Raw genomic sequence first — 22,705 nt, forward strand, 5'->3', positions numbered from 1 at the left:
GAAACAATTGAATGATTTATTGTTGGCAAAGAAGGGTTGAAGTCACACGCAAAATTGAATTGAAGTGAGTCATCCTATGTAGGGAAAACAACAATATATTGGTTGTTATTTCTGTATAGAGACTCAATTGATTGAAGAATTGTGTAAGAGTGAAATTGTTCTGGTAATGGTATTAAAAGTAGATTAGCAATTTAGTTGTACTAATATTTCATCAAAATTTTTGCCAAATATTACTAAAAATAATGATCCCAATACAAGAAATGTAAAGAAAATTACTACAAAATAACAAGCACAATACCTACTTGATTTCAAACATAGTGCTACACACTAAACCAAAAGATTGCAACCGTTACAGTTGTTTTTCGTTTTTCGAGAATCTTCAGCAAAACCAACCTTGCTTTTTCAGTATGTTCTACTTTTGTTAGAAAAATATTTATTGGTGTCAAATAATTGCCACTCACGGGCCATAGAGTTTCCCAAGATAAATCCATCCAACCGTTATAACGAATCACGAAGAACAAAGTCAATTGAACTTTTAGTATTAGAAGAAAATGAGATTGAGGTGTGTTTAACCGATTGACGACGATGATGACAATGTTCCCAAAACAATACAAGAAAAAAAAACAAAGAAACACGCAAACAAATCAACTATTGCCGACATTACCACACATTTTCATTTATTTCTCTTGCCGGTTGCTTCGCCTCAACTTCTTATAAAGTTTTGAAAGAGCATTCAATAGTTTGATTAAGGATTTCGGATTTATTAGAAGTTTTTCCAACCTTGTTAGATCCTCGTTACTCAATAAGTATTAATTGTTCGATACTGTTAGTAATGTTCCCTAACAGGGAAAGTTTCCGGCGAACAGGTCTAAAAAAAGAAACAAAAAAAAAAGAAGTACTCCGTATCACCGTGCGTTATTTTTAAAAATACGGAGTTAGTGTCTCAATCAAAAATGTAAAGCCGCCTCCTCTCTAGTTTAGCTGTGGAAGATTTCTTGTCATCGAATATACATCATATGTAACAATTCTTTTTCTCAATGTTTATGCGTGACCCAAACATAATCTCTATCATTACCTCAATTTTGTAAACAAAATGAACATACCTTAAAGTTGAATCAGCCACCTCGTCACATCACATCGAATCGGAACTAGAATTCTAATACTATTTTTTTTTGCGAGAATTTCAACAATTAACTTCATTTTCGCATTTAAGTTAAAATAATAAATACAGTAAATCCGAACAGTAATAGTAAGAGGAGTAGCAAGTGTGTCAAGAACCTGAATTCAATTTTCCATTTTGTTTATTTTATCCGAAACGCTTTTACTCCTCTATTATTGGGTTTAAAGATGCATAAATAACAATTTTTCTTTCTTGCTTCCAAATGTATAATTACAAAAATAACTACCAGAATCGCTTAAAACTGAATAATAGAGTAGTTGTAGTAGTAATTAAACAAAGATGTATTTCAACATATTAGAATCGAATCATTACGATATAGACTAAAAGAAAATAACTTTAACACCGTTGTAGTTGAGACGGATATCGGATATTTTTTTTGGGTGCACACACACACAAACACACAGCCGCCCTCACTCTGTTCCATACAAATTTGTATGGGGGGGGGGGGGTAGGGATCGGATAGTGGGAGCTCAACGGAAAATTGCCAACTGATTGAAACTTTCCCGAAAAAACAAAAAGAATTCTTTTCCACTGGTACTACTAGTAAAGGTTTTTGTGTTACACCATATGTTTATGTTTCTTTTTTTCTTTCTACTTACTCATTTTTGCTTATTTACTGATTTTCTTGAATTTTTTTTTTTAGTTCATCATCATTTAATCGGGGGGATCCCACACCAATAGAAGAAATTTTTATATATAAAAGTTGAGATCTACCCTTTAAGATATTTTCTATTTTATTCTTTTATATCACATATATATTCTATTTATTTTTTGTACTTAATAATTTCTTTAAAAGGTCAAAAACGAAAAAATTATGTCAGATTCTAAGATGTCGTCGCAAGATGAATCTAAATTAGAAAAGGCAATTAGTCAAGACTCTTCTTCAGAAAACCATTCCATTAATGAATACCACGGGTTTGATGCCCATACAAGTGAAAACATTCAGAATTTAGCCAGAACTTTCACTCATGATTCTTTCAAAGATGACTCGTCAGCAGGTTTATTGAAATACTTAACCCATATGTCAGAAGTGCCCGGGGTCAATCCATATGAACATGAAGAAATAAATAATGACCAATTGAATCCCGATTCAGAAAATTTCAATGCCAAATTTTGGGTTAAAAATTTAAGAAAATTGTTTGAATCAGATCCTGAATATTATAAACCTTCGAAATTGGGAATTGGATATAGAAATTTAAGAGCATATGGTGTTGCTAATGATTCTGATTATCAACCAACTGTTACTAACGCACTTTGGAAATTAGCCACAGAAGGTTTCAGACATTTCCAAAAAGATGATGACTCAAGATATTTTGATATTTTGAAATCAATGGATGCCATTATGAGACCAGGTGAACTTACTGTTGTTTTGGGGAGACCCGGTGCTGGTTGTTCCACATTGTTAAAGACCATTGCTGTTAACACTTATGGTTTCCACATTGGTAAAGAATCCCAAATTACTTATGATGGGTTATCCCCACATGATATTGAACGTCATTACCGTGGTGATGTTATTTATTCTGCTGAAACCGATGTTCATTTCCCTCATTTGAGTGTTGGTGATACTTTGGAATTTGCCGCTAGATTAAGAACTCCACAAAACAGAGGTGAAGGTATCGACAGAGAAACTTATGCTAAACACATGGCTAGTGTTTATATGGCAACCTATGGGTTATCACACACAAGAAATACTAATGTTGGTAACGATTTCGTCCGTGGTGTTTCCGGTGGTGAAAGGAAAAGAGTGTCAATTGCTGAAGCTTCTTTGAGTGGTGCTAATATCCAATGTTGGGATAATGCCACTAGAGGGTTAGATTCTGCTACTGCTTTGGAATTCATTAGAGCTTTGAAAACTTCAGCAGTCATTTTAGATACCACCCCTTTAATTGCTATTTATCAATGTTCTCAAGATGCCTATGATTTATTTGATAAAGTTGTTGTCTTGTATGAAGGTTATCAAATTTTCTTTGGTAAAGCCACCAAGGCTAAAGAATATTTTGAAAAGATGGGTTGGAAATGTCCTCAAAGACAAACTACTGCTGATTTCTTGACTTCCTTAACCAATCCAGCTGAAAGAGAACCATTACCAGGTTATGAAGATAAAGTGCCAAGAACTGCTCAAGAATTTGAAACATATTGGAAAAATTCTCCCGAATATGCTGAATTAACTAAGGAAATTGATGAATATTTTGTTGAATGTGAACGATCCAACACCAGGGAAACTTATCGTGAATCTCATGTTGCCAAACAATCCAACAATACAAGACCAGCATCTCCATATACTGTATCATTCTTCATGCAAGTGAGGTATGGTGTTGCGAGAAATTTCCTTCGTATGAAAGGTGATCCGTCGATTCCTATATTTTCCGTTTTCGGTCAACTTGTAATGGGTCTCATATTGTCGTCGGTGTTCTATAATCTTAGTCAAACCACTGGATCGTTTTATTATAGAGGTGCTGCCATGTTCTTTGCTGTTTTGTTTAATGCCTTTTCATCACTTTTGGAAATCATGTCACTTTTCGAAGCCAGACCAATTGTCGAGAAACATAAAAAATATGCCCTTTATCGTCCTTCAGCTGATGCCTTGGCCAGTATTATTAGTGAATTACCTGTCAAATTAGCCATGTCAATGTCATTTAATTTTGTGTTTTATTTTATGGTTAATTTTAGAAGAAATCCAGGTAGATTCTTTTTCTATTGGTTAATGTGTATTTGGTGTACATTTGTTATGTCCCATTTGTTTAGATCCATTGGTGCTGTTTCAACATCTATTTCTGGTGCCATGACTCCTGCTACCGTGTTGTTATTGGCTATGGTTATTTATACTGGGTTCGTTATCCCAACTCCAAGTATGTTGGGTTGGTCTCGATGGATTAATTATATTAACCCTGTTGGTTATGTGTTTGAATCCCTTATGGTTAATGAATTCCACGGTCGTGAATTCCAATGTGCTCAATATGTTCCAAGTGGTCCAGGTTATGAAAATATATCACGTTCAAATCAAGTGTGTACTGCAGTGGGGTCTGTTCCAGGTAATGAAATGGTTAGTGGTACCAATTATTTGGCTGGTGCTTATCAATATTACAATTCTCATAAATGGAGAAACTTGGGTATTACCATTGGATTTGCCGTATTCTTTTTGGCCATTTATATTGCTTTAACTGAATTCAATAAAGGTGCTATGCAAAAGGGGGAAATTGTTTTGTTCCTCAAAGGGTCATTGAAAAAACATAAAAGAAAAACTGCTGCTTCCAACAAAGGTGATATTGAAGCTGGTCCTGTTGCTGGCAAACTTGATTATCAAGATGAAGCTGAAGCTGTTAATAATGAAAAATTCACTGAAAAGGGTAGTACTGGAAGTGTTGATTTCCCAGAAAACCGTGAAATATTTTTCTGGAGAGATTTGACTTATCAAGTTAAAATCAAAAAAGAAGATCGTGTTATTTTAGATCATGTTGATGGATGGGTCAAACCAGGTCAAATTACTGCATTGATGGGAGCATCTGGTGCTGGTAAGACCACATTATTGAATTGTTTATCTGAAAGAGTCACTACTGGTATTATTACTGATGGTGAAAGATTGGTTAATGGCCATGCCTTAGATTCTTCATTCCAAAGATCAATTGGTTATGTCCAACAACAAGACGTTCATTTGGAAACCACTACTGTTAGAGAAGCATTACAATTTTCTGCTTATTTGAGACAATCCAACAAGATTTCTAAAAAGGAGAAAGATGATTATGTCGATTATGTTATTGATTTATTGGAAATGACTGATTATGCTGATGCCCTAGTTGGTGTCGCTGGTGAAGGTTTGAATGTTGAACAAAGAAAAAGATTGACCATTGGGGTTGAATTAGTTGCCAAACCTAAATTGTTGTTATTCTTAGATGAACCAACTTCAGGGTTAGATTCTCAAACTGCCTGGTCGATTTGTAAATTGATGAGAAAGTTAGCTGATCATGGTCAAGCCATTTTGTGTACTATCCATCAACCATCAGCACTTATTATGGCTGAGTTTGATAGACTTTTATTTTTACAAAAAGGTGGAAGAACGGCTTATTTTGGTGAATTAGGTGAGAACTGTCAAACCATGATCAATTATTTTGAAAAATATGGTGCTGATCCATGTCCTAAGGAAGCAAATCCAGCAGAATGGATGTTACAAGTTGTTGGTGCTGCACCAGGTTCACATGCCAAACAAGATTATTTTGAAGTTTGGAGAAATTCTAGTGAATATCAAGCTGTTAGAGAAGAAATTAATAGAATGGAAGCTGAATTATCTAAATTACCAAGAGATAATGATCCAGAAGCGCTTTTGAAATATGCTGCACCACTTTGGAAACAATACTTATTGGTCAGTTGGAGAACTATTGTTCAAGATTGGAGATCACCAGGATATATTTATTCTAAAATCTTTTTGGTTGTTTCAGCAGCTTTATTTAATGGATTTTCATTTTTCAAAGCTAAAAATAACATGCAAGGTTTACAAAATCAAATGTTTTCGGTGTTTATGTTTTTCATTCCATTCAATACTTTGGTGCAACAAATGTTACCATACTTTGTGAAGCAACGTGATGTTTATGAAGTGAGAGAAGCTCCATCAAGAACATTCAGTTGGTTTGCATTTATTGCCGGTCAAATTACATCAGAAATTCCTTATCAAGTTGCCGTTGGTACCATAGCATTTTTCTGTTGGTATTATCCATTAGGATTGTATAATAATGCTACACCAACTGATTCTGTCAATCCTCGAGGTGTTTTAATGTGGATGCTTGTTACTGCATTTTATGTTTACACAGCAACCATGGGTCAATTATGTATGTCTTTCAGTGAATTAGCTGATAATGCTGCCAATTTGGCTACATTGTTATTTACTATGTGTTTGAATTTCTGTGGTGTTTTAGCTGGTCCTGATGTATTACCAGGATTTTGGATTTTCATGTACAGATGTAATCCATTCACTTATTTGGTTCAAGCTATGCTTTCTACTGGATTAGCTAACACTTTTGTTAAATGTGCTGAACGTGAATATGTTTCAGTTAAACCACCAAATGGTGAATCTTGTTCTACTTATTTGGATCCATACATTAAATTTGCTGGTGGGTATTTTGAAACTAGAAATGATGGATCTTGTGCATTCTGTCAAATGAGTTCCACCAATACTTTCTTGAAATCAGTTAATTCATTATACAGTGAAAGATGGAGAAATTTCGGTATTTTCATTGCTTTCATTGCTATTAATATCATTCTTACGGTGATCTTTTATTGGTTAGCTAGAGTTCCAAAGGGTAACAGAGAGAAAAAAAATAAGAAATAAATTAAACAGTTTGTTTTTTGACATGGTGGTATCTCAAACGTCTAAAATATAATAGACGTTTTTAGACTATTGTTGTTGTTGTTGTTGTGTGTTAGAGTAATTATTTATACATAAATATATTTATACCTGTTTTTTAATATTAATAATATTAGTAATTTGCATTTAGAAATGAAATTATCATTGTTATGTAGACGTGGTGGTTAGTGGTCATGTGGTTATGTTAGTTGAACGTGCTGGGTTAAGGATTGGATTATGCCGACTCTTCCGTTGCAAAATTGTGTATTATTGAATTATTGGGAAAAAGTGTTTCTCATCTGTCAAAGAACAAACTCCTCGCCCCCCGCAAAAAAGAGCGCAAATTTTTTTTCGCAACTATAAATTTTCCTTACACAGTTATCGTATACTAACCATATCACGAAGTATCGAAAATTGATAAGAACAATAGAGGATAAGGAAATTTCATTGTTTGATTTGTTTTATCAATAATTAACAACTAAAAAAATGTTGAAATTATAATTAGAAAGAAAAAGTGTTCCAAACCTTCAATGTACGTCCACCTATATACGCAAATGGTTAAGCAATATTATGATCTGACAAATAACAAATACCATGTGAAAAATCCATATATGGAGTTGTGCTTATTTTTTTTGTTTAGTAAAAATAGAATACCACTTCCATAATTTCAAGTAAGACGCCAATATGTAGGTGATATTAATCATGTAATTTCATATCATAACCATTATCAACAACTATACGGCACCAAAAAGTAACCAAAGGTGAATCCAACCACAAAACACAGAGAAGAAGAAGAAGAAAAAGAACAACAACAACAACAACAACAACAACAAATTTGAAATAAAAGGAGGCTTATTGAATTCAACTTGGTGCCGTGTATCAAAACAACCACACTTTTGAAAACCTCCTTCCCAGTAAAACTGAAGTAGGATAGAGTAGTTCTCATTGGGAAAGGGGTATTACCATGATTGAAGAATAGTGAACAATATATAAATAAGGCTGGATAACTTCTCTAAAATTATGGATTGGAACATTTCTAATTCAATCAATTAACTTCCACACACACATACACATATATATAACAAATGTTTTTAAAAAATATCTTTATTGCTCTTGCTATTGCTTTATTAGCTGATGCTACTCCAACAACTTTCAACAATTCTCCAGGGTTTGTTGCTTTGAATTTTGATGTTATCAAAACTCATAAAAATGTTACTGGTCCCCAAGGTGAAATCAATACCAACGTCAACGTCAAGAGACAAACTGTTCCAGTTAAATTAATTAATGAACAAGTTAGTTATGCTTCTGATATTACTGTTGGTTCCAATAAACAAAAATTAACTGTTGTTATTGATACTGGATCATCTGATTTATGGGTTCCTGATTCTCAAGTTTCATGTCAAGCTGGTCAAGGACAAGATCCAAATTTTTGTAAAAATGAAGGAACTTATTCCCCAAGTTCTTCAAGTAGTTCTCAAAATTTGAATAGTCCATTTAGTATTGAATATGGTGATGGAACTACTTCACAAGGGACATGGTATAAAGATACTATTGGATTTGGTGGTATTTCTATCACAAAGCAACAATTTGCCGATGTTACTAGTACATCAGTTGATCAAGGGATTTTAGGGATTGGTTATAAAACTCATGAAGCTGAAGGTAATTATGATAATGTTCCTGTGACTTTAAAAAATCAAGGAATTATTTCTAAAAATGCTTATTCACTTTATCTTAATTCAAGACAAGCCACTAGTGGACAAATTATTTTTGGTGGTGTTGATAATGCTAAATATAGTGGGACATTGATTGCTTTACCAGTTACTTCTGATAATGAATTAAGAATTCATTTGAATACTGTAAAAGTTGCTGGACAATCCATTAATGCTGATGTTGATGTTTTGTTGGATTCAGGTACTACCATTACTTATTTACAACAAGGTGTTGCTGATCAAGTGATTAGTGCTTTTAATGGTCAAGAAACTTATGATGCTAATGGTAATCTTTTCTATCTTGTTGATTGTAATTTGTCAGGATCAGTTGATTTTGCTTTTGATAAAAATGCTAAAATTTCCGTTCCAGCTTCTGAATTTACTGCTCCATTATACACTGAAGATGGTCAAGTTTATGATCAATGTCAACTTCTTTTTGGAACTAGTGATTATAACATTCTTGGTGATAATTTCTTGAGATCAGCCTATATTGTTTATGATTTGGATGATAATGAAATTTCATTAGCTCAAGTTAAGTATACTACTGCTTCTAACATTGCTGCTCTTACTTAGGGGGAAGTACACCTCTGGAGATTGATTCTTATTTTTGATTCTATTCAATAGAACATTTCGGTTTAGCTTGGTTTATTATTGTTAGACTTTATAGCTTCTTTTTGTTTACTTTTTACTTTTACTTTATTAGAAAAATATATTATTTTAAACCTCCCCCACAAACAATTACTCAAAGCTAATGTTGCTTCTCTCTCTCTCTTACAAAATATAATCCCATGTTTATAATATACAGATGAAATGTGTAATGTATCAACAATTAACTAGATAAACTAAATCCCTAAAAGTTTTTAATGTCTATTTAGTTAGAAGTAGAAACAGCAGCAGCAGCAGCTTTAGCCTTTTTAGCGATTTTATCATTAGCTTTAGAACCCATGATACCACCACCCCAATGTTTTCTGTTTTCTTCGTATTTTTCAATGTAATTAGCATTGATAGTAGAAATCAATTTAGATAATTCAGCTTCATCAGCAGAATTAACTTCAGTTAAAGCAGCAACAGCAGAAGTTTTCTTGTGAACCAAAGTTCCCAATCTAGCTTTACCTTTAACAATAGCATAAGGAACACCCATTTTTTTACATAAGGCTGGTAAAAAGACAACTAATTCAATTGGATCAACATCATTAGCAATTAAAACTAATTTAGCCTTTTTGTTTTCAATTAATGAAACAACATGGTTCAAACCATATTTGACAACAACTGGTTTTGGTGAAACATCTTTAGCGGTTTTACCTTCAGCAATAGCAGCAGCTTCTTTAGTTAATCTTTCTTTCTTTTCAGCAGAAGTTTCTGGTCTATATTTGTTTAATAATTTAAAAGCTTGAGCAGCAGTGTTTTTATCTAAAGTTTGAGAAAATTGAGCAATAGATGGTGGAACTTTTAATCTTAAAGATAAAATTTTCTTTTGTCTTTGTAATCTAACGTATTCTGGCCATTTAACAAATCTGGATAAATTTCTTTTTGGTTGAATGGATTGACCAATACCGAAATTCTTTGGAGTGGATTCGAATAATGGGTTTTTGGATTCAGAAGATTTGGCGGATTTAGTAGCCAATGGAGCTGGAGCAACCTTTTTACCTTTTGGAGCCATTTTTAAGTGGGTTGGTATATGGATAGACTATTCGTTAAACCAGTAACAGGTGAAAAATTTATCTTTTTTTGTTACCAAACGAGATTGAGTAAGATGGGAAATACAATGTGCGAAGAAGAAGAAGGATCATCAAATTCCCAACCAAAAAAAAAAAAAATTAAAGGTTAGGGCTATAGCCCTAATTTAAAAAGTGCGACAATTCTTAATGTCGTACTACTATAATACACCTTGTCAAATGTCGGATTTATTCATTTGTTCTTCCGTCGGGTTGCAAAAAAAAAACCTTAAAGGCTAACTTAAATCAAACTCATAATACAATACTTAAATTCCTAAATTGTATTATTAAATATTAAAACCTATATGAATAATTATATAATAGTGTAGGACTATAGCAAGAACTAAAAGTAAATCAGCAAATCTGAAAATACGCAAACAAGCAAACATTGAAGGAAATTGAACTAGGGTATAGTTGTACTTCTTTCTTCATTAATTTGTTGGGGTATGATCAACCCATCTAGGATTACACCAACCTTTAACAGTAAATTGAGTTTTTGTGATTCCACTATTTGGTGCCTGACCATTGAAAACCCATTTACTATTAGGTAAAACTCCTGCAGGTTTTATACTTGGTTTTAAAGCCCATGGCATATATTTCCCCAGTTTTCTAACAATAGAATAATGGCCATCCAAGCCATTATCCAACTCGTTATGGTCGTTGTATATAATATATGGGTCACTTTTTATAAATAATTCGGGACTATCATCTTGACGTGGTGGTAAAATGACATTATTCCATAATTTTTCTCTTGACATATTAGATATACGATGAATATTATGTTTATAATGGAATTTTTTTATGTTAGGATGCCGTTTAATAATTTTGTATAATTCATCTTGAGTTGGTGAATTGGGTAATGTCATTGAATTACATCTAGCATTCATATCAAAAGCATATAAAATTAAAAATCGTGAATTGGTACGCAGTTCACGAGTTTTATATTTGATGCATTGAGATTTTTCTAAACCCAATTCATGATGATGATTATGATGTTGATGGTGATGGAATGTAGTTAATTCTTCCATTGGAGTTTCTTCTGTTTCTTCTGTTTCTTCTGTTTCTTCTGTTTCTTCTTCCTGAACTTTTGCTTCTGGACAAGATGGTTTTTGTAATGGCAATTTTTCATCAGTTAATCTGGGAGAATCCATAATGAATTTCAAGAGATTTTCTTTATTATATGAAGAAAGTTTATTACGAAACAGTCTTAAAGAAGTACTTAGATTTGAATAAATGGATTTTTTGGACGTGGATTTGATACTTTGTTTTTTAGAAAATAGTGATAAAGATGTTGAGGTGGGTGATGGCGAGGATGACTGTGTAGAAGGTGATGAGGAGGAGAAGGGTGTCGATGATGATGTTGATGCATTTTTAAGTAGCATGTATAAAGAATCACTAGAAGAAGATCGACGAAGAGATCTTTCCATTTCCAAAGATTGTGATATTGAATTTGTTGTAATGGGAGAACATGATGTAGTAGTTGAAGGAAGACAAAAGACACTTGGTGGTGGTGACATTGATAATAATGATTGAGATGATATTGGAGATTGTAAACTGCTTGACATTGGATGAGATCTATTCATTGGAATACTTATACCTAAAGATGATTTGGTATTTGTATAAAGAAAACAATCATTATTAAATGAATGATAAGAAAAAGGTATTTGATCAGATGTAGGAGACATAGTAGTAGGATCTTTTTCAAAAACAACACTATAATTTGAATTAGATTGTGATGACAGACATGAAGTATAAGATAAATCATCTGAATCATAATCATCATCTAATTCCATACTATCATCCTGATAATCTTCAAAATTGTTCTCTCCGTGACTGTTTGTGCTTGGGTTGGTATCAGTATCAGTATCATTATAGTTGTGATTCAAGGGATGATTATCTATTGAACTAGTAATTTGTTTAATGTTGTTAATACTGAATGATTTCTTCATTTTCGTTCTCCGCTTGGGCAGATATTCACTTTGGGAGTTTTTAGTTTTAGACTGCTTTTGTTGTAGTAATTGTTTATCTGGTTGATAAGCACTAATATTATTATTATTATTATTATATTTCTCAGTTTGTGGTAATAGTAGTTGATGTTTATGTTTCTGCATGATGCATGATGAATTAATTGAATCTATTGATGGGTGAGACGATGATATTGAGACAGATATAGTATCTAAACTAGGATGATTCAAAGGTTGATGAGTATTAATAGCCATAATATGTATAATAATAATATAACCTTTAGGGTTTGGCTTGGGTATAAGTTAAAATAAAAAGAAAAAGAAAAAAAAAAAAATGAAGAATCAAGTTCTAATCTAGAATATATATATATATGTATAGAAGTATATTCTTATCTGTAAGATAAAAAAACAAAACAAAAAAAAAAGATTGGGGACCCAAAGAAAGAGAGAGAGAGAAAATTAAATAATTAAATATTTTTTTTAATTGAAGATTGGAGATTGGGTGTTTCAAACAATTATACTACTACTACTAATTCAATATTATGTAACTTTAATCGGATCGTTTAATTTTTGTTTTTTTTTGTTTAATCTTAATTTTCTTAAACTTATTCTCTTGAATTTGTTGTTGATTGTTTGTTGTTACTTTATGGCACACATAGTTTGAATAAGTAAGTAACGTAAAATAAACTCAAGTGAAAATTAAAAAGCAACAATAACAATATCATTAACATCCTTCCTTCCCAACTATTAGTAAAATGGAAATGATAACTCTATTATTGTTGTTGTCGTTAAGGAGTAGTGCATCATTTACTAAAATTATTTTGCGTTATTTTAGGTGTCATTCCGGAGGAATTGCTTTCCACCACCCACCCCACCCCACCTCCCGCCATCATAATCTTAGAATTGAAAAACCCAAACCCAACACAACCAAACAAAACAATCAAAAAATATGGTGCCATTCATATTAGGGCCTCGAATCGCCACGTTACCTAATTTCTTGGTGTAACAACGGGGGGAATAATTCTATTGTCAAAATATTTTGACGTTTAAAACCAACACTACTCTATTGTTTTCTCTCGTGTTCGTCTCTGTTGTTATTATTATTGTTTTCTTATCTTATTTTACAATAGTTGCATATTAAGAATTGGAAAAATTTCACCTTATTGTTGGAATTTCTAACCAAGAACACACTTATTATATGGAACTAATAGTCCGCAATAATCTACCTACAACAAGTTATAGAACGTATTAGTTGCTAAAGAAAAATGTTACTCTTAAAGAAAGTGAAGTAGCAATTCATTTGAGTCTGGTCAACTCCGGAAAACAAATTTATAAAGTTTATCTAACAAGAAACATCTTCAAGATCCTCACTCAAGAAAATTTCAAAAAATTGCCGTACTAAATATCCAGATATGGCAATTCTTACCGCTAAAAAAAAGAAATAAACATCAACAACCATTGGTTTTTGAATTATTTTCTGTATTTTCACTGAAATTTTCAATATTGCTAGGTTTGTAACACTGATGGTTTAGAAAATGTGTGTGTGTGGATGTAGTCCAGCCGGATATTCCTTCTATTTCCTCCTCCTCTCACCTATTGTTCTTTATGTTTAAGTAAAAGTACCACCAACCGATACCACCGCAATAACAACAACAACAACAATAGGAAGTTAATAACGTCAAGTGCATCAATAGAGTGAGAGTGTTTAAACCCGCCTCAATCAATAAACATCGCCTATTGGTCAAGATTTCTTACCTCTCCAAATTTCTTCTTCCCCAACAAAATCACCAAGAAGTTAGACACGCATAGAATAGAATAATAGTATCTATCTATCTATTTATCTACCACACACAAAATCAAAAATTTTTCTTTTTTAAACCCAATTAAAAAAGGACTAACAATTTCAAGTCAAGATAAGTAATAATGTTAGGATTGTAGTGCTGAGGACTGCATAGAAGGTGATTCTTCATGTATTGTCTTTAGCGGGGATATCGGTTAAGCTAGTGAACCTCCGACTTATGGTCATTGACGTTCTTGAGCCAATCAGAACCATCTTTGTCTTACCCCCCATAAGCTAGAAGTGGAGAAGACCGAATGTGGGTTCGGTGTTATCGGATTAACGTAATATAAATATGAGTTGGAATCCCCCTGGGATTGAGCTGGGAAAGAGAACGAATGGATCTGGATTACATAATCGTACCTATATAGTTAATATACACTACCCCCATACAGTGTTTATTACAAATAATAATAAATTACCACCAAATAATTCTTCTACATCAACTAGTAACCAAAAAATAAAGTGCATTATTGAAATTACTTCATCTGGCCTAACAAACCTAGTTGATCTAATATTAGAATTACTAAAGTCTGGCCCATCCATCCATCCATCCATTCATAGAAAAAAGCCCCCTTTCTTCTTCACATCCAGCTTTTTAGCGTGCATATTAATGATAAAACTTCAAACATATTGTTGTATAATTTACATTACTCTACTACCACCACCACCTACTTACTTATCTCTATAACATTTGTCGTCTAGTATGACTCACATTTATATCATCATCATTATCGCTTTCGAAATCAAATTCATTCAATGCCCGCATTTCAAATGCTTCTTGGTCATCAATGAAATCACCAGTAGTAGTGGTGCTACTGCTGGTACCGGTACCGGTACCACCACCCCCACTTAGAGGATTATATTTTGCTTTATATTTTTCACCTGATCTTTTACCTTTATCTTTACGTTTTGTTCTTAATCCTCTAATTTTAACTCTTTTAGTTGGACTTGTGGCATAAAATTCATCAAATATTCTCGTAATATCTTCTAATTCAACCCCTTTAGTTTCTGGATAAAATAATAATACCACAATAACACTCAAAACACAAGAACTAGCAGGGAATAAATACATTGCCCATTTAATTTCTTGTTTTAAAATAGGGGTCATTAATCCAACAACAAAATTACTAAACCAATTACATGATACTGCTAATGATGCCCCCTTTGATCTTACTGATAATGGATATGATTCACTCAGTAATAAAAATGGGATAGGACCAAACCCAAAACCAAATGATGCATTATAAATAATAACAAATACTGCCACTACTGATGGAGTATATGATTTATTTATATGCATAAAAGCTGCGACTAAAAACAAACAAATGGCCATGGCTATACCACTAGTTATTAATATAGGTCTTCGACCCCAAGAATCTACTAAAAACCAAGTAGGTATAGTTGATAATAAATAAATAATTCCATTTATTCCTGTCATTAATAAAGCATTAGCATTATCAAAACCAGCTTGTTCAAACACTAAAGGAGCATAATAAGAAATAATATTAATACCATTAAATTGAGCAAAAATTAATGATGAACAAGCAACAAATACTCGAATTTTATAATGAGTTAATAAATGTTTCCAAGTTCTTTGCAGTTTTGGAGTAGTGATTCTTTCTTGTAATATAGAATTTTTAATCATGAAAAATTCAGATTTTGGTTTTGTCGATTCCACATGAGAATCATATAATAATGCTAATACATGGAATCCTTGTTGATCCATATCATTATCTAATAACCAACGAGGTGATTCAACAATGAAAAACCCACCAAGAAACAACACAAAGGCAATAACCACTTGAATGAATAATGGTAATCTCCAACTCAAATTAGCTGTGAATGAATGAGGTTGATTACGAGAATCACCAATATCTTGAATAAAATAAGATAAATACCCGACCCATACACTTAGTGCATAACCAGTGATATTACCAGTAAATTCTCCGCATACTAATTTCCCTCGTTCTTCACTAGGACTAATTTCACATTGATAAGAAGGAACAATCGTAGATAAAATCCCTACACCCATCCCTGAAAAAACTCTTCCAATGGCCAATATAAAAATATTGGGACAAAAAGCTTGTAATGATCCACCAATCATAAATATAAATGTTCCTAATAATAATGTTCGTTTCCGACCAAATTTATCGGATAATTTCGCTACCATAATTGAACTTATCATGGCCCCGATTTCTTGAATTGATATAACAATTCCAATAGTAGCAGCACTAGGTTGATTGAAATATTTATTAAATGTATCAAATGCTAAAAGTGATGATACAACCCCTTGAGAATAACCAAATAAACTAACAAATAAACTAACAAATCCCGAAGTGAAATAAACTAATCGTTTACCTTTGAAATTTAATTTCAATGTGTATCGTTTATTATCAAAATCAATATTATGATAACTATTACCGAAATTGTCGGTGAATGAATTTATATCCGATGATAGTGATGATGATGAAAGACCATCTCCTTCTTCTTCATCATCATCATCACTATTTTTGAATTGAATTGGTTCAAACATGTCATCATCGTCTTCTTCTTCCTCTTCCTCTTCATCTTCATCTTTAAATTCATTATGATTAGTTGTTGGTTTTTGAAAATTATCCTTGTTATTATTGCGTTGATTACTAAATCGATTATTATTATTATTATTATTAGTAATGTTGTTATTGCTATTTGACGGTGATGATGAACTAACAGTAGTAACATCTTGATTAGATGATTCTTGAAAGCCAGAACTCTGATTGTCGTCGTTGTTTTTTTGCATGGTGGTAGTGGTGGTGGTAATAGTATTATCATCGTCATCATCATTATTTTCGGTTACGAAAAGTGTCGAGGTATCATTATCAATAATATTCCCATCATTAAATGGATTATCTATAGTTTCAATTCTTTCATATGACATAATGATTCTTTTTGTCTAATCATCTAAATATGAGGAAATGAAGGAGTGGGGGGGGAAGACCTAAACAATTTAAAAATATTATCAAGTTATTGAATGGTTGGGAGTTTTCTCTCTTTATTGTTTCAAAGACTAATAAATTAATATAAACTGTAGTGGGAGGGAAAGATACTTGGCTTGGCTCGTAGTTGTAGTTGTAGTTGTAGTTGTAGTTGTTGTTGTTGTCTAATTTAAAAGCAAGAAAAGCAAGCCTAACACTATATGCAGGAGAAAAGGGGTTTCTTGTATATTTTGTGGCTATGACCTCACTATAAATATATTGCCGACAATTAAACACATTCTCTATCTCGTGTTAACGAAATTTTCTATTATACATGCATCAATAATCTTCCTTTATGTAAAATTCTAGACATTTTTAATTATAAGCCTACAAATAACAAGAAGGAGATCAAGTTTTTAGGTAATTAGATTATTGATCAAATTTTATTCGTAACTATTAAATTGGTCGTGTATAAAAAAAGTCAAAAGGGGATTTAAGTTCTCCTACCCAAAAATACACGACCAAGATGACTCAAATTTATATGGGGGTACCACCACCCCCACCACAACTGACTCAAAGAATATTGATCCAATAATAGTAGATAAAGCTAACTTTTATATTTTATTAATATGAATATATATATATATGTATATATGTATATGTATACATCAGTTTGTCTATATACTATAAGTCCAATTATAATGTGGGGTTTACCCTTTGAATATCTTTCTTTTTGGGAAGGATGTTTCCTCCCTCTCCTCCCTTATGCAGATTTTTTTTTCAAATAACTTTCAATATAGAAAGCAGTGAATAATGCAGTTAATGGTAATAAATAAAGAACATTAATTAAAATAGGTAATGCTTGATCTGGAGTACTAATACAACTAACCCATTTCAAATTATCGGGACTAATGACATGACTAGTATCAACAATCCAAACAAATGAATGTAAAATGGCAATTGAACCACCAACAATAAATTGAGTGATTTGCATCGTTGTCAAGATTCTTTTGAAAAAATTGGGTACTCTAATTTTCAAACAACTTAATGAAAAATAAAAATACATTAATGAATGAATAAATGAATTAAATACCACAAAAATCCAAATTGGTGGAGATTGATATCTAATACCGGCCCACATACACATCATAGCCCCAGCATGATGATAACTTTGTAAAAGTGAACTTGGTCTTCCTTTTAATAAAATAATGGCAGTATCTAAAACTTCATAAAATTTGGAAATATAAAACCACCAACCAAATACTTCTAAATTATGTAAACCTTTTTCATTAGTTAAAAGTCTTGAAAAAATCCCAATTTTAGGATCACATACTGAATGAAGGAAAATATCTAATTTTTTAGGTTGATAATTAACTAATGATTGTAAAAAATTGCCTTCAAATAAATTCATTGTGGTGGCAATAGTATGTGACATACCTAAAAATGTCCAAATTGAATATAAACATAAGAAAACATTATGTAAAAAAACAAATAATTTGAAAATTGAAGTTTTAGCAATTGAGTTAGGAACCGTTGGTAAAATTTTTTGTAATTTTTTATCATCCAATTTAGTTATGTCGACTTTTGATTCTGAAGAAGTTTTGGAGTTGTATTTAGCAATTTGTTTATTTCTAATAATTGAATTAATGAAATGAACCGAAGTGAAATAAATAATGGCAATGGTTAAAGGAGTAGTTACATTCATTGATGCATAGTATATTTTATTTAAAAATTCATTCTCAAATGGACTTGGAGGAACTGGTGTATCGAATGGTGGGAAAGTTTTCCATACCTCAGCATTTGGTAATTTGAATTTTGCCAACATTATAATAGATAAAGCAAGAATATTTATTATAAAAAGAGAGAAGAAAGAAAGAAAGAAAGAAACAAACAAACAAAGAAACAAATCAAAAAGAAAAAGAGAGCGGAAAGGGTTCTCTAAATACAAAATAAAAGAAATTCCTTTTACTTTATATATATTTTAATCGGCATTGACCAAATAATTGGTAAGGTTTGCCGTGAATATTTATTGTATGTGGGTGGGTGAGTTTATTGTTGTCTTGCTACCAAAATCGAAATTCTCATTTCATCTCATCTCAAAATAGACTAACGATTATTCGCTCAAACAAAAAAAGTACCAAGAAAACATATTACCGAATTAAGTACCACCACTACTACTATTACTGTTGTTTGTAGTTTCATTTACGTGTTGATTAATTTAATAAACCGATATTGAACTGTAATTTTGTGTAGTAGTTTCAACTATTGCTGAATATAGAGAATTTTTTTTTTTGTTGAGCAAGCAAGAGGCTAATTAAATATTGAATGAAGTATTGATAATGTGTCTATTGTTCTTTCGATATGGTGCATAATACTTACAATAGGCGGGGGGGGGGGGAATAAGAAATGAACAAGAGACGAGCAAATTCCAAGGAGTAGTAGTAGTAGTAGTAGTTAGCAGTCACAACTAGTAGAGTATGGTTATTATTGGATCAAAAGTTTGGCCTGTTGTTGTTGTTGTTGTTGTTGTTTTTGCTCAACAAAAAAATATGGAAAGGAAAGAAAAGGAAAGGATGATTTAATTTGTGGTATCGGAGTTTGTTTGTTTTTTTCACTTTGAATAAATTGAATTTTCCGTTTCCGTTTCTTTTTCCGTGCCGATGTGTTTAAAGTATGTGTGCGGGTGTGTACTTACCAATTCAATTAATTTTTGTTGGGGGGAGGAGGAGGAGGAGGAGGAGGAGGAATTTGTGATCGGGATTTAAAGAAGGCCACAAACAAACCAAAAGAAAACAAAAACTTATTCTTATGTCCGTGATTCCAACTTGTGTGTGGTTTTTCTGGAATTAATTCCACTCAACCTTTAAACAACAACCAGAAAGACTTTGTCACCCTACTTTCTTTCCAGCATTTGGTAGTTGAACCTAATGGGTTGCATAGTTTTTAGTTTATCATTTCACGAACGAGGCAAAACTACAATTAATCAAGTATAGATTCGTTAAGTCATAAAATTCATATACATATATATATATATATACTAATAGATTGATATTGGTTCAAGTTTTCTATCTAAATACTATAAATATAAGGAGTCATTGTATTGGCTGTACTTCTAGTTCTTGTAGTAGTAGGAGTAGTTGGAACAAGAGTTTCTGTTGGTGATGGAATATAAAATTGTTGGAAATTTGGTTGTTTTATAGGACTATATTGATATTGTTGTTGATATTGATATTGTTGCATTTTCGATGGCAGAAATTGTTGTTGTTTTGTTGGCAGATAGTATCCTTGCTGTTGTTGTTGTTGTTGTTTAGTTGGCAGAACATAGTAGGCTTGTTGTTGTTTAACTGGCAGAACATAGTAGACTTGTTGTTGTTTAACTGGCAGACAAAGTGATTGATTTCTTTGATGTTGACGACCACCTCTATTGTTATGGTTGTTTGATTTATTTGGCAGAAATTGTAATTTAACTGGCAGTTGTAATTGACCTGAATTCTTTTTAGGAGATACTGATCCTTTTTGTGGTGTTGCTGTTCTCATATCAATGAAATTAGTAATTGATTGTAAAGGTAATGGAGAAATTGGATTAAATAATGATTGTTGTAATTTAACTGGTGATGATGATACCACTGGTTCAATTAATGGATTGAATTCCATTTCTCTTTTTTCATTAATTAAAAATCCTCGTTCTCTTAAAAATAATGTTAATGAAACAATTGCCTTATCTAAATTAATGTTGTCCTGTTGTTCATTTTCATTAAAATAAGATAAAATAAATTGATGATATTGCTCATTAGTAGTAGTAGTTGTAGTAGTATTGCTGTTTGATTCAATTGGGGTTTCATTAGCTATAATTTCAATCCCCGATAAAATTTTAAATGGAATAACAATTTGATTTTCAAAATCTTGTTTATTAATCACAAATGTATCATTAAATTTATTTGGATTAAAAGTCACTTTAAATTCATAATTATTTGGTAAAATTTTCTTCAATTGTTTAGCACAATGTTTAACTTTTGATTCTGATCCTTTCATATCAATTAATAATTTATTATCACTAGTTTTAAAATCTTCAATTGATGAAGGGAAATTAATAAATGATTGATAATCATTTTCAAGTTTAGTAATTTGTCCCAATTTATTATTATTAATAAGCATAAGATAATGACTTTTCAATAATTGAAATTTAATTGAATGATAAACAGTTGTAATTGGTATAATTGGATTCATTGATGAATCATTCATACAACATTTATAAACTAATTGATCAATCTCATATTTCACCAATTTAATATTTTTAGAATTTTTCTTAGGACATTTAATTAAAACATTATTAGTTCTTTTCAATGAATAAACATTATTAGTATTATTTGAAGATATTTTCGTTGAAGAAAATTTAATGAATACATTATATTTTTTCATAATTGATTGAATTATTGATCCACCATTACCAATAATTGATTTGTGGAAAACTTCTGGGATATTAAATTTTAATTCCAGAGGTAATTCCAATTCTAATAAATCCAAAGTTTTCAAAATCAATACCACTGATTGAGAAGAAGAATTTACTTCAATATCAATATAAAAATTATATTGATTAAAAGTTTGGAAATTGATTTTGGGAATGTTTTGTAATTGATTTAAAATTTTAATCAATTTACCATTCTTTTTACCACTAATAAAATCACGTTGATCATTTCCTAACTCTAATCTTAATTTAATTGCCAGACAAGTATTACCATTACCAACATCATTACCATTAGTTGCTAAATTTTTCAATATCAATTTAATTTCATCAGAACGTCCATTGAATTGTAATCCATGTTCATTCATAACCACATTACAAGTTTTCTTTTGTTGCATTAATTGAATCAATCCCATTTTGTCGTTGTTAACAATACTTGGACTGACAACATCAACAGTATAATAATCAGTAGCAATACCATTAATATCACTAACACAATCATCAACTGATTCTTTAATACAACCTTGAACCAATATAGTAGAATTCTTTAATTCACCTAAATTTGGTAATTGAATGAAAACTCCATATTTAAACATAATATTTAATAAATTTTTTTGATTATTTAAAATCATTAAATCAAGTTTATTTTTATTCATGGTAATTTTTTCCATAATTAAATGTTGTTGTTGTTGTTGTTGATTATTATTATTATTATTATTATTATTCTGAATCAATTTATTTAAAATAAATTTAGCTAATAATAATTCCGTTATATTTTTAGCCGTAATCCAAATTTTTAAATCTTTATTGTTAGTAATGATTTGTGAATTGAATAAATTTGGTAATAAATCAGGAACATAAATATTTGCTTTTGTTTGTTTAGCAATTTGATGGAAATTAAATAAATCAATACCACCAAGGATTGGAATCATGGATAATTCCATATCGATACAATCAATAGTATATCCATTCAATATAGAATCAATTAATATTCTCATGGAAGCTTCACAAAATGTAATATTATCTAATTTACCAACAATATGAATTGAATAAATTTGTTCCTCTTCAAGTTTTCTAGTAGTAGCACTTTTCTGTTTACCACCATCACCACCACCAAAAGAATTAATATCATTATTAATAATAATTTCAACTTCATAACGTTGACATAATTTCATCATTTCATCAGTGAATGTTTCATTAATATTCATAAATTCAATTTCATTTAATGTTAAAGTTTTATAACCAACACGATTATAATTAATTAAAATTTGATGTCTAGCATCATTAATAAATGTTTCATCACCTTGAATAGATACCATAATTAATGGATTCTTAATTGATGGATCTAAAACTTTAACTCTGTTGTTACTACCCTGGGCATTATCATTAATAGTTTGAGCAAGTTGTTGTAAAGGATATAAATTATCAATCATCTTATAACCAGTATTAGATGAGGAGGATGAGAAGGAGGAGGATAAGGATTTACTAGTGTACTGTCTCCAAATACCATTATGAGTTTCATAACAAGTAATGATTTCATTATTAC

At 31.3% G+C, this 22,705-nt stretch overlaps 7 protein-coding genes across 7 annotated transcripts, besides 1 other annotated feature; 2 read left to right on the top strand and 5 right to left on the bottom strand. All coding sequences in view use genetic code 12, as the record gives it.

The window, feature by feature from the left end:
- Nucleotides 1-1,994: 1,994 nt before the first annotated feature.
- On the top strand, nucleotides 1,995-6,500 carry CDR1 (ATP-binding cassette multidrug transporter; the record flags this gene model as incomplete). The annotated part of the gene is made up of 1 exon (XM_718116.2): nucleotides 1,995-6,500. The coding sequence occupies one exon, from the start codon at nucleotides 1,995-1,997 to the stop codon at nucleotides 6,498-6,500; it is 4,506 nt and encodes a 1,501-aa protein (XP_723209.2).
- A 1,100-nt stretch (nucleotides 6,501-7,600) lies between these two features.
- Nucleotides 7,601-8,797, top strand: SAP3 (aspartyl protease SAP3; the record flags this gene model as incomplete). Its single annotated transcript, XM_718117.1, has 1 exon — nucleotides 7,601-8,797. The coding sequence occupies one exon, from the start codon at nucleotides 7,601-7,603 to the stop codon at nucleotides 8,795-8,797; it is 1,197 nt and encodes a 398-aa protein (XP_723210.1).
- A 298-nt stretch (nucleotides 8,798-9,095) lies between these two features.
- RPL8B (60S ribosomal protein eL8) lies at nucleotides 9,096-9,884 on the bottom strand (the record flags this gene model as incomplete). The annotated part of the gene is made up of 1 exon (XM_718118.1): nucleotides 9,096-9,884. The coding sequence occupies one exon, from the start codon at nucleotides 9,882-9,884 to the stop codon at nucleotides 9,096-9,098; it is 789 nt and encodes a 262-aa protein (XP_723211.1).
- A 486-nt stretch (nucleotides 9,885-10,370) lies between these two features.
- Nucleotides 10,371-12,158, bottom strand: CAALFM_C305250CA (uncharacterized protein; the record flags this gene model as incomplete). The annotated part of the gene is made up of 1 exon (XM_718119.1): nucleotides 10,371-12,158. One exon carries the CDS (start codon nucleotides 12,156-12,158, stop codon nucleotides 10,371-10,373), a length of 1,788 nt encoding a protein of 595 aa, XP_723212.1.
- Nucleotides 12,159-13,827: 1,669 nt separating this feature from the next.
- Nucleotides 13,828-14,146: a long terminal repeat ((sampi-3a) Long terminal repeat (LTR); about 324 bp long, 9 copies per genome).
- Nucleotides 14,147-14,425: 279 nt separating this feature from the next.
- Nucleotides 14,426-16,660, bottom strand: HGT5 (Hgt5p; the record flags this gene model as incomplete). The annotated part of the gene is made up of 1 exon (XM_718121.1): nucleotides 14,426-16,660. One exon carries the CDS (start codon nucleotides 16,658-16,660, stop codon nucleotides 14,426-14,428), a length of 2,235 nt encoding a protein of 744 aa, XP_723214.1.
- An 800-nt stretch (nucleotides 16,661-17,460) lies between these two features.
- Nucleotides 17,461-18,522, bottom strand: CAALFM_C305280CA (uncharacterized protein; the record flags this gene model as incomplete). The annotated part of the gene is made up of 1 exon (XM_718122.1): nucleotides 17,461-18,522. One exon carries the CDS (start codon nucleotides 18,520-18,522, stop codon nucleotides 17,461-17,463), a length of 1,062 nt encoding a protein of 353 aa, XP_723215.1.
- A 1,244-nt stretch (nucleotides 18,523-19,766) lies between these two features.
- Nucleotides 19,767-22,592, bottom strand: CAALFM_C305290CA (uncharacterized protein; the record flags this gene model as incomplete). The annotated part of the gene is made up of 1 exon (XM_718123.1): nucleotides 19,767-22,592. The coding sequence occupies one exon, from the start codon at nucleotides 22,590-22,592 to the stop codon at nucleotides 19,767-19,769; it is 2,826 nt and encodes a 941-aa protein (XP_723216.1).
- Between the last annotated feature and the right edge of the window lie 113 nt (nucleotides 22,593-22,705).

This window comes from Candida albicans, chromosome 3, assembly GCF_000182965.3.
Source record: "Candida albicans SC5314 chromosome 3, complete sequence".
NCBI lineage: Eukaryota > Fungi > Ascomycota > Pichiomycetes > Serinales > Debaryomycetaceae > Candida > Candida albicans.